At 44.8% G+C, this 17,207-nt stretch overlaps 1 protein-coding gene across 4 annotated transcripts in view; it reads right to left on the reverse strand.

The window, feature by feature from the left end:
• Positions 1–17,207, reverse strand: part of IFT122 (intraflagellar transport 122) — a 78,735-nt gene that overhangs the window by 23,893 nt on the left and 37,635 nt on the right. For all 4 annotated transcript variants that reach the window (XM_072598415.1, XM_072598414.1, XM_072598413.1 and 1 more), the window contains 5 exons: positions 14,754–14,918; positions 10,289–10,486; positions 6,674–6,814; positions 3,916–3,969; positions 881–1,042 (listed from right to left, as the gene is read on the reverse strand). In XM_072598415.1, coding sequence (XP_072454516.1) covers positions 881–1,042; positions 3,916–3,969; positions 6,674–6,814; positions 10,289–10,486; positions 14,754–14,918 — 720 coding nt within the window. The remainder of the gene's footprint in view (positions 1–880; positions 1,043–3,915; positions 3,970–6,673; positions 6,815–10,288; positions 10,487–14,753; positions 14,919–17,207) is intronic.

Below are 17,207 nucleotides of genomic sequence, written 5' to 3' on the forward strand. Positions count from 1 at the left end.
GAATGTAACTGGTATGATCTGAGGGATTTTATGGAGTAAGCAGGGAGAAAAGGAAAAAATAGGAATGTCTTCAAGAACAGGAAATCAAAAAGCAGGAAAAGTTACCATCTTAAATTTGTGAGCCAGATAATTACTATTAATAACAACTAATTGGTGGTCACATATGTTTCATTTAATAATCTTTGGGATGCTTCCTTTGACATTCTAGGTAAAGGTAGATTACACCCATTCACACAGCAATCCATGTTATTCAATGTGCTGAAAGGTAATTGTAGCCCTGGGTTACACGTGCAACTGCAATCTGCCATCCCTCTGAATGACTCTGTATTCCTTAATTGGACCTAATTTTCACTGAAGCCACTAGCAGCTGACTTGAGTCATATTTTAGCAAAGGGCCCTTTTGAATCCAACACTGCTGGCATTAAATGGAAGGGGGCATCTGCAAGCCCCTCCAAATACAAAAGTGAGTCTTGACTGCACAGTCAACCCTTGACTATCACCAGGAGTGAATGAGATATGACTGTAAAGTGAGGAACCTCATTTCACCATGAGGCCTTATGGATCCATCCCACCCACAGTAACCCTTGGAATTGGGCAGAAACCCTCTGTGTTTTCAACATGGAACTCCACAACTCAATATAGAAAACACCTTTGGGGATCAGACCCATGTTCTCTCCAATACCTGATGACCAAGAAACACCCCAAGTCACATTCTACGGGGGCCAGGGGTGAGAGGCTCTTCCTGACATCAGTCCTAATGGCTGGGTGTATACAGCTTCAAGGACCTTTGAGAATTCATTGGTACCGTCTGCCTCTAGCTCTCCTGGACTACTGACTTCTTACTGCCTGTTGCATAAGGCCTGGCCCTCGTGAGGATTACCTTGGCGTATTCAAACATGCGCAGGTCAGTGTACATATCCAAAGCCAGATTTTCGTGCCCACTGCGTTTGTACAGTTTAGCAGCCTCATGGAACTTTCCTTGGTAGGCAAAAACATCTGCTAGGAACAGCTCATTGTTGGTCTCTCCACGCTTCTTCCTCTCCTGGAAAAATTAGTAGCACAGGAAATGGGCTCTGCAGCCCCAGGCAGGAAGCAAGCTTTACAAAGGTTAGACAGAGCTATTTCAAGGTACCCTCCCGGGATTTCCCTGGGGAACCTAGAGGGGACAATGGTGCATTCGCGTCTCTTTCCCAGGTTTCTGGTGGGAATGCCTGGCAACAAAGGCAGGGTTTCTAGAACAAGTTAACATCCAAAGAGGACAATCAGATCATGGAGGTGCAAATGTCTGCCATATGTGCTGTATAAGTTCATTATGATGGCTCTCCTGTGTTTTCTTTCAAGAAGAGGCCTCCAAATGTGTACAGGCTCTGTGTGAGGACCTGACAAACTCCCATAAATACAATAAGGTCTGGCTAACTTGGCAGAGGAGTGCAGGGGAGGGAGGGAGTTAGGGAGGAGTGAAGGGAGGTAAGGATAGAAGTAACCACAGAGGCAAAAAATTCACAAGATTAGGTCTCTGACCTAAAAGAAAGTCATATATATGATTTTAGGGCTGGTAGGGAACTGAGAGACTGTCTGATCTGATCCCTTCATTCTGCAGAGAAGTGACTGACCCAAGGTGATTTTGGTAAGAAGGAGAGGAGACAGGATATAAACCAAACCCCCCTAACTCAAAATCCAGGACTCTTCCCACTACAGCCCAGGCTCAGAATGAGCTCCTCCTAACGCCAGGGTTCTGTGGTTGTCAGACTCAAGAATCAGGGGTGGGGAACCTGCAGCCACACGTGGCCTTCTAGGTCTTCAAGTGTAGCCTTTTGGCTGAGTCCGAGTTTTACAGAACAAATCCTTTTATGAAGGGGCAGCACTAGAGGACCTAGAGGGCCACATGTGGCCTGGAAGCTGAAGGTTCCCCAGCCCTGATTCTAGATTCTCTGACTAGACAGCAGATTGGCTGTTTCAAAGAAGGGAACTGGGAAGGGAAGGAGATTAGAAAGTCTATTATATTCACATTCCGATAAATTTCCAACAACACACAAAAAAGGAAACAGGTAAAGAAATGTTTAACGATGAAGGAACAAAGCATATTTTCTTTAAAAACCTCTTTTGTTATCAAGTGTTCCCACCAGAAATCAGGAAGAGACATATATCCCATATTTTCTCCTGTGTCAGAGAGAATTCATGGCTATGGAACCAAAGTAGTTATAAAATTGGGTATTCCAAGAGTTTCTTTGGCATGTTTTTTTCTTAACTGTATTACAGACTTTCACTTTACATGGTAAGGAACTCACTGCTTCATAAGCCAGTCCATTTCATGTCGGATGGCTCCCACTGCTGAGAAGTTTCTTCCACTAAACTGAAATCTGCCTCTGGGTAACTGCATCTTACCGCCTGATAAAACAGTGAGCCGAAGCAATCCTTCATCGACAGAACAGCCCATGTACTTTGAAAACAAGGATCATGTCCCATCCCCCCCCAGTTATCTTCTCCAAGGTAAACATCCTTAGTTCCTTAAACTGTTCTCCACGAGACTTCTCAGCCCCTCGTCTCAGGACACATTCCATTTCATTAATGTCACTTGTAAAGTGTGGCACCCCAAGAAGAACAGTCTTGCAGATGTGGGCTGAACAGTCTAGAGTTCAGTGGGACTTTTCGGGACACTCCTAAAGCAATCTAAAACTGTTGTAGCATTTTTGGCAGCCAAATCATACTGCTGATCACACTGACTTGGCACTCAACTAAGACTAGATCTCTTTCCCATGACCTGCTGTTAATCCAGGTCTTCCACATCCTACATTTGTGCAGCTTTTTTTTCCCTTAAGGGAAGGATTCTCCATTCATCTCTATTCAACATCATCTTGTTAGCTTTGATTCCTTGTCTTGGTGTTATCAAGGTCTTTGGGTGTTCCGATTCTGTTACCCAAAGTATTCACTATCTCTCCCTGCTCTGTGTTCCCTACATATTAAATAAGCATGTCTTTCAATTCTTCATCCAAGTCATTGATAAAAATGTGAAATAGGACAGGGCTGAGGGAGGACACTAACGGACATCGATCCATTAATCAATGTTCTTTGCCTAAGAGTATTATTTGGTGCCTACGTCAGTGAGCTGGGTTAGGTAGAGCACAGTGTTAATGAGGCCAAGGTTAGAGGCTCAGTCTTTATATGGGCCAGTTATTTTTGCGCAGAGGAAAAACTCTATTCCACCCTCAGCCTGAAACCTCAAATCCTAAAAGTTATCTGGTTTAATGAATGTCACTGGTGGGAAGAAACAGCACATTGTATGGATGGACAAATGCAAATCTGTCACTATTCCTAGAAAAACAATTCCACATGCACGTCCTTCTGATGGATAGGTAGGAAGCTGCATTTTTATATAAGACCCAGTGTACACTTCTTTCATTTCTCTACAGCTTGTCACTACTTAGAAATTCAAATGTTTTACCCTCACACATACTTAAAGAAATTTTTTTCCAAATACAATATACATTTGTGGCTCATCCATTCAACAAATGTTAAGTGCTTAAAGTCTACAACACAATTGGCTTGCAGTGGGAGAAATATTAAGACAAATAAGGCACGCTATGCTCCCTGAGCTCCAGGGGTCCCTTCTACACAGTACTGGCCCCATGGCACACAAGTTTAAATACTTTGTTTGCATGTATCATCCAGAGAATTCGAGGTAAGCAGACTGGGAATGGAATTTAGGTTGGGGATTCCCAGAGTCATCCACTCATGAAACCACCTGATTATTTTACCACACCAGGTTCTTCACACACAGATGCATAAAGCAGAAATAGGAGGCAAGCTATCCTGCTCAGAATTCTCTCATCTGCTAAGAGAGTTGCCTCCACATGATTCATTGAAAACCAGAAGACTCTTTCTTGAGAAGAAGGGATACTTCAGCTAGTATTTTACCTCAATGTTGTTAATCAGCTCTAAATACCGGAGATCTTGTACTCTGGTAAATGCCTAAAGGAATAGAGAAAAAAAAACCCAAAATCAGTTGCTTCTGCATTTCAAATGTCTGTAACTGGTTTATGATAGAAAGTCGGGTTTTAGAATGGCAACAAGGAAGAAGGAGCAGGTAATGATTAATCACTGAGTTTTCATGTAAGCTATACCTCCTGGAGAGAGAAGCCTTTATCCCTGGGATTATCCTATAAAAGAAACAGAGAAAGAGATCTGGATAGATCAGTCCCTTTGGTATTAGATGAAACAAAATTATGATCCTGCATTCTGTGATTCTACTTGACTAGGGAGTATCCCTTTCCAATGGGGAAAAAAAAATGTACTGCTTCGTTGAGGTTTGTAAAGGGAGGTGGCTTGCATCAGAGTAGAGGTGAGCAAAATGTCGCTGAGTGATAAAAGACAGCAAGCACATCTTGGAGACTCAGAGGAAAACCAGGAGACAGATGCCTTTACCTGACAGCTCAACAAATACTGTGCAATGGGGGCAAGCACATTATCGAGCACAGAGGGAGATGAAGAAAGTCAGAAAAGATAAAGATGCTTTCTAGCAAATGGAGAAAAATGTTATTATTCAGACTCCCCAAGAGACAGAGCCTTGCACAAACCATACAAGGTTCAGCTCTTGCCTGAGACCTGAAATAAAGCAGGTTACTTTAGCCCATGGACTTCTGAAGGCCCTTCTCAGCCTGCAAATGTTTCACAACCCATTCTACTGGCCAAAACACCAAGAATCTCTCTCATGTCAACCTTTCTACATTTGGCTGCGCCTCTAAAATCCCTCCTTTGGATTTTGATAGCCCAAACTAAGGATAACAAAAGCCCCTAGGACTTAAAAATGGTTTGCAAGGACACTGATGCTTTGTGGCTTCTGTCCATCTGCATGAATCTGCGTGTTTGTGCAGCGAACAGAGCTTGAGATCTAGAAGCCCTGAGTCTGAGTCTCACTTCACACCTTTACTAGCTTCGTAATCCTGGACAAGTCAGCCTCAGCTTGTGCAGAAGGAAGATAACATCTCTGTCAGAAGGCTGCTAACAGAGTCAAAGGCAACCTGTATAAAGTGCTATACAAATGCCACCATCATCATCACTACCCTTGTTGCTGTCAGCGCTGCTGATACATCGTCTTCCACTCCGAAATGCCTTACGGAGCAGCCAAGGAAGGCTCCTTGGGGACCACGCAGGCTCTCTCTCTGGACCTGGACTGGGGCTCAGCAGATGAGAAGCTGGAGCTGGCTCTACCACTGACCGGTGGACAGCCAGACAGACTTCCTGCCTCCTGCCCACTGGCCTTCGGCCTCAGTTCCCTAAGCTGCAGACTGAGAGGGAATGCCTGACTCACAGGGTTTCAAGTGGGAAGACATCTTCTACAACTCCGTCCCAGCGTTCACCTTCCCAGGTTCGGAGGCAGGGCCTGGAGACCCTGAACAAAGTTCATGAGGAGGCAGGACGAGAAAGCAGCTCTTCTCTGACATCTAGTGGACGAGCACAGCCATCACGGCAGGGTCTCTGCCTCCCATTTCTTGGTTTCAACAACTGACACCCATAAACATTTATCGAGTACCTACCATGTGCAAGGGCCCCGTAGGCACTTTGATGTCCTTGCACCAAGCCCTAAATACACCATCTTCACTCTGAAGAGACGCTGAACAAGGAAGGTGTACAGGGCTCTGAGACAAAGTGTTCAGATTTGACAAGTTACGAGCTTAATGAAAACCACTCTAAATCCAGGGCTTACGAGGCATCAATTAAAGGGGAGCTATGTTCCTGGTCTTTGGGGAAGGCCTTACACTCACTCCATTGCTGCTGAATTGAGCCAAGCTGTGGCAAGAACTCTTTCTCTGGGTATTTACCCTTCCATCACAGTGAAGGGCAGATGTTCCCAGGAAGGGGACAGTTCATGGAATCCAGTAATTAGTGAGTCTTCACACAGGTCCCTACTTGGCTGGACTGTAGTCTGTAAAGGGGAGAAATGCACATCAATCTGGAAAGGTAAGCCACAGTGGTAATGGTGAAAAGCTGTGAATGTCCTGGAGGAAAGGGGGAGTCATGGGAGCTTCTTGAGCAGGGAGGTAACATGGTGGAACAAGGCTTCAGAAACACTATTTGGTCCTTGGGTAGAAGATGGATCACAGAGGAGAGGTGAGTCCATCTGAGAGAGGAGAGAAGGGTGTGAACAAGGACAGGGACTTGTGAATGGACAGATGGGGAAGGCGGATGTGATAAGGCCCATCAGCTTATCAGCTCCAGAGAGAGAGGGAGGGAGGGAGGGAGGGAGGGAGGGAGGGAGGGAGAGAGAGAGAGAGAGAGAGAGAGAGAGAGAGAGAGAGAGAGAGAGAGAGAGAGAGATGACTCTCCAGTTACAAACCTGAGAAGCCACAAGGATTCTGGCACCCTCAAGAGGAACGGGGAAGTCACCAGAGGCAGATCTGGGGACAAAGATGGGTCTTGCTCAGGACATCCTAAATGGGAGATGCCTAGAGGATACCCAGTTTGAATGTGATATAGGACTAGAGCTTAGCAAGCACAGACTGAATCTAAGAAACAAGGACATTTCCTACTGTCTCTTCATCAACATTTAGTACCATGCAAAGAAAGCTGGCATCATTTCATAAGGGTTACATTTAAAACCCATCAAACACCACCTGGATTGAATGCTCCATCAGGTAGTGAATCCAGACCTCTGATACTCAGTTAAATACTTTACCTTCTTAGCCGTTTCGAATTCCAACCCTTCCAAAGCCTCCATGGCCAGCTCTCTCCAATCTGCATCTGTCACACCCAGACACGCAATCTGGTAGGCTTCTTTGTACATCTTCCTGTCGAGGTACTGGTACATCGGGGCAGACTGCAGGTTTTCATTGAAACACAATTGTCAAAAGGGAAAGAAAGAGGTTGTTTTCAGAATTAAAACAAGAGTAAAATTGACAAGACTGTCTTTCTTCACAGGAGCTAAAGCATTTAATCACAAGCAGCCATAACAGAAGGAAGGCATGTGTCTACATTTTGCTTTTTCAAAAACACAACGCATTTCTATATGTATATTTCATTTTCCTAAGCTCCTTGAGGGCAGAGACAGTGCCTGGCACATAGTAAATGCTTATTGGAATATTTATTATCATCCTCATGAAGCAGGGCAGCTGGTGTGAGCCTCATTTTGCAGAAAAGGAAAACAGGCCCCCAAATGTTAAATGACTTTGCAAAGGTCACACGGACAATGGCACGGGCAGACTCCCACCCTGGTGGTCCGAGGCAATGCCGTCCTTTCCATATCTGAGGCCTTACTAATGACTTTAGGAGGCAAGAGACAAATCAAAGGACATGCACCTCTCTTTGCAGAGAGCGCAGAAAGCACAGTCAAGCTGAATGCCTCATTCTGGGTTACGGAGCCAAGTCAGAAATGAATGTGGGCATCCAGAGTCAGAAAGGAAGTGATGAATCCCCATGCCTCCATCATGCTGGCTGCCCCATGCTTGACATGTGGAGTGGAAATCCAATGGCCATGTCTCAGTCCATGCTCCCTGTGCTCCCTTCCTGAGAATCTCACCTCATAGAATCAGACACCCAGCACTAGAGGGACCTCAGAGGTAAATGATCCAGGCCCTTCCTGCAACATGGACCCCCTTATGGCATTCAGCAAGCGGTCATTCCGGACTCCCACAGTGCTCTACTTTCCAAGCTCTCTGACACCAAGTTTTCCTTTGCTGGCCCTTGTTCCTTCTCCTGCTTCCTAAATCTAGTAACTTCTTAAGGTTTCATCTTCAGCCTTGGGGAAAACACCCCTTTTACCTCTTCCTAGACAACCCCCAAGTTTCTGTCTGCAGCCCTGAGGTCTCCCTCAAGTTCCACATCTCCAGACATCTTACTGAACATTTCCACTTGTCAGTCCTGCCATCAAGTCAAACTAAACACATCTAAACCTGAGCTCCTCATCTGTCTCCAGCCTGTCTTTCCTTCTGGATGTCCTCATTTCTGTCACTGAAGCCAACCTTACGTCCAGGCATCTAAGCTCAAAACTGTAGCTATTTTTGATCCCAGCTCTCTCACTTACCTATTTAATTCATAAAAGCCCTCATGATTCTTCCACCATGATGCTAACTGAATGACTGGCTGACCATATCTTCTGCATCAGTCCCTTCTCCAATCTTATGTTCATCCCTCAACATTCCTTGACACCTGTATTCCTTCAATCATCTGGCTCCAGTTCTCCTGTTCTAAATCCATCCTGTTACCTACCACTGGATGAGTCTTAGGGTGCCATGTTGACCAGCCAGTCTCCACAGAGTGCCTGGACATGGGAGGGCAGGGAGCTCAAGGACCATTCCCACCCAAGCCACTGCTGAAGAAGGGTCCCCTAAAGCCTCCTTGACAAAGGCTCCTTCAGACCCCTACTATGAGGGGCCCACTCATCCTCCAGACAGCACTGCAGTGGGGAGGTATGGGGAGGAAGCTTCTCCACCCATACAGCCTGAACTTGTCCCTTTGCCATCTGTGTCTGTTCCTTGTTCTGCCCTCAGGGGCCAAAGAGCACAAGCAGAATGACTTTTCACAAGACAACCTTTCAAATACTAGAAGACAGTAAGACTCCAGAGGTTCTCCTCTCTTCTCCAAGCCAACCCTCTCAGCTCCTTTAACCCACCCTCATATAGCACAAACTATAATAAGCAGAGTGTAGATGTGGAGGCAGGGAGCCCTGAATTCTGCTTCAGACACTTCTTTGGCAGTTCCTTTAACCTGTCTGCCTCAGGTTCCCCATCTGTGAAATGGGGATAATCACAGCACTTACTTTGCAGGGCTGTTATGAGGATGAAATAAACTAACTTAAAATGTGTTTTGCAAACCTTAAGGCATCACAGAAATGTTAGTTTTTATCTATTATTGTTATGATTAGCTGTCTCCCTATCTTCCTGCCTATAAAATCCAGACCAAACTCCTTAGCCTGGCATACCTCCCTCTCCTATCAAACCTTGTTTTTCATTATTCTCTGATTTGAGTCAGCCCCAATCTCACCATGACTGGAACGGGATGGACTCATTCTGCCTCCATGCTTTTGACTGTGCCATCTCCTCCACCTGAAATGCTCTCCCACTCAACCTTATTCTCCTCACTCACGAAGTCCTCACTTGCAAGCTCCTGGAGTACTCGTGTCTTACACTGTGCCTACGTCTTGTCTCTCTGATTAGTCCCTGAGTGTCTTAAGCTATATCTCATACTTCCTGTATGCCCCCCTCCTGCCCCCAGCAAAGGGCTAGGTACCAAAAATGGGCTCATGTGCTCACTCAACACTCCATGCTGACAATGAGCAATTAGGCTTGTCTGGGGTTCCAGGTATGAGAAATGTAAAAATAAATGCCCCCTGAACCACATGACCGACTCTTTGATTCCTCCCCTGCACGCTCTCAGGGTCTACTGAGCCACCTGGCCACCCTAACAAACTAACTATTGCACCAAAAGAGGCACATTTGAAGAGGAAACCACCCAAATGAGCCTGAGGCTTTCACCCTCCTCTCCCAGCCGCCCCACAGTCTGGCTACAGGCAAGGCAATGGATAAAGGGCCTTTGTCTTGGACTTCTCTCCCAGGGCCCCAGTAGTTGTGCTACGTCAGCCAAGCTGGCTGTGGTACCCAGGACAGGAACCCTGCAGGGGCCTTCAGCACAGAGAGAAAATGACCCTCCACTCAGTCTTTCCTGTAGGCCAAAGGGAGGGAGCAAGAGAGTCTTCTTTCTGGAATTGTCTGGCTTTTTCACTGCTCCTCCTTTCTCTGCCCTCATGCCACACACTGGAACCTCCAGAAACAGAATTCAACGGGATCAGATTTGAAAATTCTACTTTCCATTGGAAGTCATCTCCCCCCAAGATGTTCCTTCTCCAATCTCTTCCCTATAACTCCAACTTCTCCTCTCACTTCTCACGCTCTCTCTGCAAGGGGCATGTTGGATAAAGCACTGGCTCTGGAATACGGCAGATCTGAGGTAAAATGCTGCCTCAGACACTGACTAGCTGGGCAAGTTGCTTCACCCTGTTTGCCTCAGTTTCCTCAAATGTAAAATGGAGACCTTTCAGGGCTGTCAAGAAGATCAAATGATGTAATGTATGAAAAGCACTTAGCACAGCGCCTGGTACACAGCAGGAGCTGTATAAATGCCTCTACCCTTATTTCCCTACTCACCATCCCCATCTCCCAAAAAATACCCAGTTGTGGGGTCTGTTTTATTGGGTTTACAGTTGCTGGTGACCATCCCCTCCCACAACCCTAAAGTCAGCTCATCAAGGAGCAAGACTAACACAGTGCCTGGCACACAGTGCGGACGGATGCATTACCTGGGGCACTTCCACAGCTGACATGGAGAACACATGCAGACAAAAGATCTTGGAGCCGTTGTAGCCCACGACGAAGCCTTGGAGCTTCTGCTGGTGCACAGGGAAGTTGCTGGCTTTGATGTTGAGATAGCCGCCGCCCGAGAAGCAGAGCATGTCCTCACACTGAGTGTTCCAGGCTACACTGTTAGCATTTGGTTCCTAGGAGGGACAGGGTGAGAACCATTAGATCACACCCACGCTTTTCCCAGAAGAGAACATGGTCTTCTCAAATTGAGTCAAATCTGTAAAAATTAAGAGGCATTCCTCAGTTGATCAATGGTCAAGTGATGTGCATAGGCAGTTTTCAGAAGTAATCAAAGCTACCTATAGTCACATGAAAAAATGCTCTAAATAACTACTAATTAGAGAAACATACATTCAAACAACTCTGAGGCACTGCCTCACACCCATCAGAACAACAAATGCTAGAGGGTATGAAGAAACACAGGCACATGAATGCACTGCTGGTGGAGTTGTGAACTGGTCCAACCATTCTGGAGAACAACAGAAGCTGCACCCAAAGGACTATAAAGCCATACGTACCCTCTGACTCAGCATCATCTCTACAAGGTCTGTATGCCAAAGAGCGCAAAGGAAAAGGAAAAGGACCTGCATGCATAAAATGTTACAGCAGCTTTTTTGTAGCAGCAAAGAATAGGAAACTGAGGAGATGTTCACCCCCTGAGAAATGGCTGAACAAGTTGGGGTACAGGACTGTGATGGGGCACTACTGTGCTTTGAGGAATGATGAAGGGGCCACTTTCGGTAAAATGCGCCAAGACTTATACAAACTGATGCAGAGTGAAGTGAGCAGAACCAGGAGAACACTGCACAAAGCAACAGTGATGCTATATGGCCATCAGCTGTGAAAGACTTAACTACTCTGATCAAGACAATGACCAAAGACAATTCCAAAGGACTCATGAGGAAAAATCCTATCCATCTCCAGAGAAGAGAACTCTGAGTACAAAATGAATTACAATTTTCTCACTTTATTTTCTTGCTTTTCTGCTACATGGCTAATATGGAAATATGTTCTGTACGACTAACATGTGTGATTGATACCACATTGCCTGCCTTCTCAATGAGTGAGGGAGGTGCTGGAGGGAGAGAGAGAATTCGGAACTCAAAAAATTTTTTTCCTTAATAGTATTTTTTTCTAATTACATGCAAAGAGAGTTTTCAGTATTCATTTTTGTAAAATTTTGAATTCCAAATTTTTCTCCTTCCTTTCTTTCCCTATACCCTCCCCAAGAAAGCAAGCAATCGAACATAGGTAATACATATATAATCAAGTAAAACATAATTCCACATTTATGTTCATCCTTTGTTGCCAAAGAAGACCATGCCATCACAGAAATGATGACATGACTTGCACTTGACTTCGTTTTGAGTGAGGGAGGGCTGCGCAGGTCACTAGCCTCACTTCTCCAGAGCCACTTGAATCCAATGACCAGATAGTGAAGCTTAGGGAGATGAAAGATTCTTAGTCAATGCTGGGAAGATCCTTCCCAGAGTCTTCCTTAATAGGCTGATCTTTCACCCAGAAGATGGTCATCTACCTGTGAGCCACTGTAGCTTCTGAAAGGGCTGAGGAACAGCTGGTACAGTGTTTGCTGCCTGGCAATTTCAGGACAGATGCCAGGAGCAGAACAGAGATCTGTACACAAAAGTTCCTTGATTTGACCAAGGTCTTTGACACTGTTGCTTGTAGAAGAGGATGGAAAAATTTGGTTATCCAGAGAAGTTCACCACTATTGTACAATAGTTGTATGCTTGCATGGGCTCTGAATTAAGGATGATGCTCTCAAACTCTCCCATCATTAATCAAGTGAAGCAGTGCTGTGGGCTTACTCCTCTGTTTTTTAGCATAATGTTTTCAGCAATATTGTCAGACACTTTTAATGAAAAGTCAAGGGCAGCTACTGCACTGATGGTAAATTAACTTGAAAAGGATACAATTCAAGACTAAAGTGGAGGGAAAATTGGTGCATGATGTTTTCACAGATGATTGTGTACTCAATGCAACCTCCAAAGCTGAGATGCACTAGAATATCGATTGATTCTCTGCTACCTATGGTAATTTTCGTCTAATAATTAACACCAAGAAAACAGGTTCCCCAACAGGTAGCACCACACCATCCATCCATGCATGAAGCCATCATTTATAGCAAATGAAGAAATATTAAATGCTGTGGACAAGTTTACTTACCTTAGCAGTATACTTTCTAGGGATGTACACATTGTTAGTGAGGTTGACACACACGTTGCCAGAGCTAGCTCAGTGTTTGGGAGGCTCCAGAGGAAAGTGTGGGAGAGAAGAGGTATTTGGCTACCAAGCTAAAGGTCTACAGAGCCACTGAGCTGACCTCAAAGTTGTATGACTGTGAAACCTGGACAGTACACCAGTGCCATGTCAGGAAATTGAACCACTTTCATGTGAATTGTCTTAGAATGATCCTAAGATCATCCAGTAGTACCAGACACTGAGGTCCTTTCTCAGGATGAACTACCAAGTATTCAAACTGTACTGCAGAGAGTGTAACTCTTGAATGGGCTGGCCATGTTGTTGGAATGCCAACTCTACAACAGGTCAGGCACACAGTCCTCATGAACATTTGGGGTGGAGATGACTCTAAATTTGCCCATTCCAAATTTTTTTTTGAGCTACTCCAATCTGCTTTGCTCATAGAACACAGAGTTCCTTCTTTGATGTGGACACACCATGCTGGGCAGTCCTGTGCCAGCGTCTCCCATGTTTCACAATCAATTCCAAAGTTCTTCAGAGAGACCCTGAGAGCTCTCCTGTATCTCTTTCTGACCTAATTCCACATTAGTCATGTTATGAAAAAAAAATCAGAACAAAAGGGAAAAACCATGAGAAAGAAAGAAAATGAAAATAATATGCTCTGATTTGCATTCAGATTCAACAGTTCTTTCACTGGATGTGGATAGCATTTTTCATCATGAGTGTTTTGGAATTGTTTTGGATCACTAGATTATTAAGAAGAGTTAAACCTATCAGAGTTAATCATCATACAACGTTCCTGTGGCTGTGTATAATGTTCTCCTGATTCTGCTCACTTCACTCAGCATCAGTTCATATAAGTCTTTCCAGGTTTTTCTGAAGTCCTCCTGTTCATCATTTCTTGTAGCACAATAGTATTCCATTACATTCATATACCACAACTTGTTCAGCCATTCCCCAATTAATGGGCATCCCCTCAATTTCCAATTCTTGGCCACCACAAAAAGAGCTGCTATAAATATTTTTGTACATGCAGGTCCTTTTCCCTTTTTTAAGATCTCTTTGTGATAGACCTAGTAGTGATATTACTGGATCAAAGGGTATGCACAGTTTTATAGCCCTCTGGGCATAGTTCCAAATTGCTCTCCAGAATGGATGGATCAGTAAAAACTCACAATTTAAAAAAAAAAAGAATGTTAAAAATAAATTTTTTAAAAAGAAAAAAGTTTGATAGGAAAAAAGAGCATACGACCTTTGTCACTGTTTCAACATTGCATCTTTCATTTCCAAATGGATATACAATTTTTTTAAAAAACTGTCCTGCATATACACTTATACACTATAAAAACAGAATCAGCAAGGGATTTTTTTCCACAATTTCCTGCTTGGCTCTCAAGCCCCATGGAGACCACAAAAAGAAATCAAAACCACTAGTCAGAGGACCTTTATACCCAAAGACAAGTTCTAAGAATTCTACCTGCTCTTTCTACCACTCCCCTACCCCGACCCAGGAGATCCCTACCAGACATACAATCTCCCAAGCTGCCTGTATTCCCCAGATAAGGACTAGGGGCAGGGGTGAGGGTGAGGAAAGTAGATTGAGTATGGGGAGTGAGAGTAAGAGTTCAAAGTGGGGAGGACATTGGAATTCAGGTGTACCCCTAGCTAAGAAGAAGGTCAGTAGACTGAAAGCAACAGGAAGCAGTTTCCAGATTAAGACGTAAATTACCTACCCCCAGCCCCCCACTCCAGCAGCTCTACTTATACTACTATCAGCAGAATTCTGGAAAACACCAGGAGCACAAGATAGGACTTGTAGCAGCAATCCCCATCCTTCCTCTGCTATTTGGAAATAGGAGCACAGTCAAGTTGGAATGATCCCAGCTCCCCGTGCACCCTGCTAGCTGCAGAGTGAAAACAGTGGGGAGGAAAGGGAAGCTGGTGGACACCTGACCAGCCTGTCCCTCACCTCCCTGGGGACGTTAACCTGCCTCTACAACAGAATCATGTTCTATGTATGATGCCTATCCCTGAGGGGTTCAATCATTTGACTGGGATTATCTTGTAGACTCACAACATCCCTGTGAAACAAAGAGAGGAAGACTAAAAGACCTTTAATTCTCCATGTGGCCATAACTTGTATTCTGGCCGGCCTAGTGGCCTGCTCCAATCTCCTACCTGAAAGAGCAGTTCTTTGGTGTGAATATCATACACCAGGCAGGTGTCGTTTTCGTCCACTACAGCTAGCTTATTCCGGGATGCGCTCATGTCCAGGCACCGCACGGCTGTGGCCTGCTTGAGCAGGACGATGGCAAACAGATTGTCGACAAAAATCTTTAGGATCTGGAAATGTTTCAACGACACGTGTCAGTCACTGCCTTGGAGGAAACTTCAAACACAGTTTAACGTCTGAGAAGCTCCTTAGTGGAGAAAAGCGCTCCTGTTGATATCACAAGGCACAAGGACATTCTTACCAAAAGCACGGCAGATACCACATACTAACAGAGTACAATTGGGGTTCACTGTAAAATGGTTTCTCTGATGCCTCAAAATGTCTGCTGTCCTGGCTGGCTAAATGCTCCACCCTACAGGGATTCTAGTCAGAAACTAACAATGGATGATGCGTGTCTACTTCTCTGGCCAAAAGTGATCCCTCCCTCCTCAAAGGAGGGCCCCCATTTTTAATAAGTACCCAATGTTTGTGAACTGAATGGAACTGATCCCTTTTCATACAGAAAATCATGACAAATGGGCTCTCCTTCCATGGTTCAAGTCCCCACTGATTTTATACGTGGGTTTTGGGAACTCCTCCATGAGAAGGCTGATATCTTTAACCTCAGAACAGATCTGGGCAACCTCATCTACACAACCATCAGCTGGTTTCTAATTCACACAAGATAACTCTGCAAGGCAGGCCACAACTGAGCTTTCAAGTTCTCAGACATCCCACTCAGAACTTCCACATTGTGAGCAAATTTGTGCAAGATTCTCACAGCACCAAGACGTTCAGCATGCAGAATACAAAGACAAGATTCAAATAGTAACTGCCTCCAGAGAGCTTAGATTCCCAAAAGGGAGACACAGAGAGGTTTTGCACGTATATGTATATATGAACATGTACGTATGCATTATCTGAGGTCATTTGCAAGGGAGGGTGCTAAGAGAGAGAGGGAGAGCACAGATTTCACACAGAAAATAGCATGACTTGAAACTTGAAGAAAATGAGAGATTATAAGAAGCAGAAACGAGGAGGCAGGGCAGTCCATGCCTCAGGGAGGCCCCGCAGCAAAGGTGATGGTGTTGAGTGTGAGCAGTAGTGAGAAGACTAATCTGACTGCACCAAGGGTAGGAAAGGGAGGAATGGGTGAGGGTGGGAACGGAGATCAGGGCCATGGCTTTGAAAGACAGACAGGGGAGTTTATATTTGATCCTGGAGGCACCAGGGAGCAACTGGCTTTTACTGAGAAGGGAAGTAATGTGCTTAAAACTGCACTTGAGGAAAACCACTTCAGCAGCTCTGGTGAGGATGGACTCAAGTGGGGAGGGACATAAGGCAGGGAAACTGAGAAGATCACTGCACTAGTCCAGGAGACAGGCAACGAGGGTCCAAAGTAGGGGGATGCTACATGAGGGGAGAGAAAGGGACTGATTTGAGAATCTGGAAGTAGAAATGACAACCTGTGGGGACTGATTAGATATATGTGGTGAGAGGAGATTACAATAACCCCAGGGTTGTGAACTTGAGTGCCTGGAAGGAGGAGAGGGGATGGAGGGAATAGGCATTTATATAGTGTCTACTATGTGCCAGGCATTCTGCAAAGTGTTTTTTCCAAATATCTCATTTGATCCTCACAACAATCCTAGGGGGTAATTATTATCTCATTCTGACAGCTGAGGAAACTGAGACAAACAAAGGTTAAGTGACTTACCCAGGATCACAGAGATAATAAGTATCTTAAGTTGGACTTGAACTCAGGTCTTCCTGATTCTAAGCCCACAGTTCTAACCACTGTACCACCAACTGCTGTCAGGAAGGTGGTCCCCTTGACAGAAATAGGGAAGATTGAAAGAGGAGTGGATTTGGGGGGTCAGGGAAGAGAATGAGCTCTATTCTGAACATTATGAGTGTGAGATGCCTCCAGGACATCCAGTTAAAATAAGCAACAGGAACTTAGAAATCAAAGTATACCCTTCATATATATACATATAGCTTTTACAAGTCATCTACATAGAGATGATAATTAAACTATGGGAGCCAATGAGATCATCAAGTGAGAGAGTACAGATAACAGTAATAATAACAGCAGCAGCTTACATTTACATAACACTATGTGCCTGGCACTGTGCTAAGCACGTTACAATTATCTCATCTGATCCTCACAAAAAACTTTCGAGGTAGGTTCTGCTGTTTACAGAACAGGAAACTGAGGCAAAGGGGGTTAGGGGGCTTGCCCAGTGTCATATGGTTAGTAAGGGTCTTAGGGCAGATTTGATCTCAGGTCTTCTTGATGACAGGCCAAGAAGGCTATCCGCTGCACTACCTATCATGTAAAGAGAGAAGAGGGTCCGGGACAGAGCCTTGGGGTACAATCACATCTGGAGGAGCAATCTGTAGGCTGAAATAGCTTGTCT

Source organism: Notamacropus eugenii, chromosome 3 (genome assembly GCF_028372415.1).
Source record: "Notamacropus eugenii isolate mMacEug1 chromosome 3, mMacEug1.pri_v2, whole genome shotgun sequence".
NCBI classification, from domain to species: Eukaryota; Metazoa; Chordata; class Mammalia; order Diprotodontia; family Macropodidae; genus Notamacropus; species Notamacropus eugenii.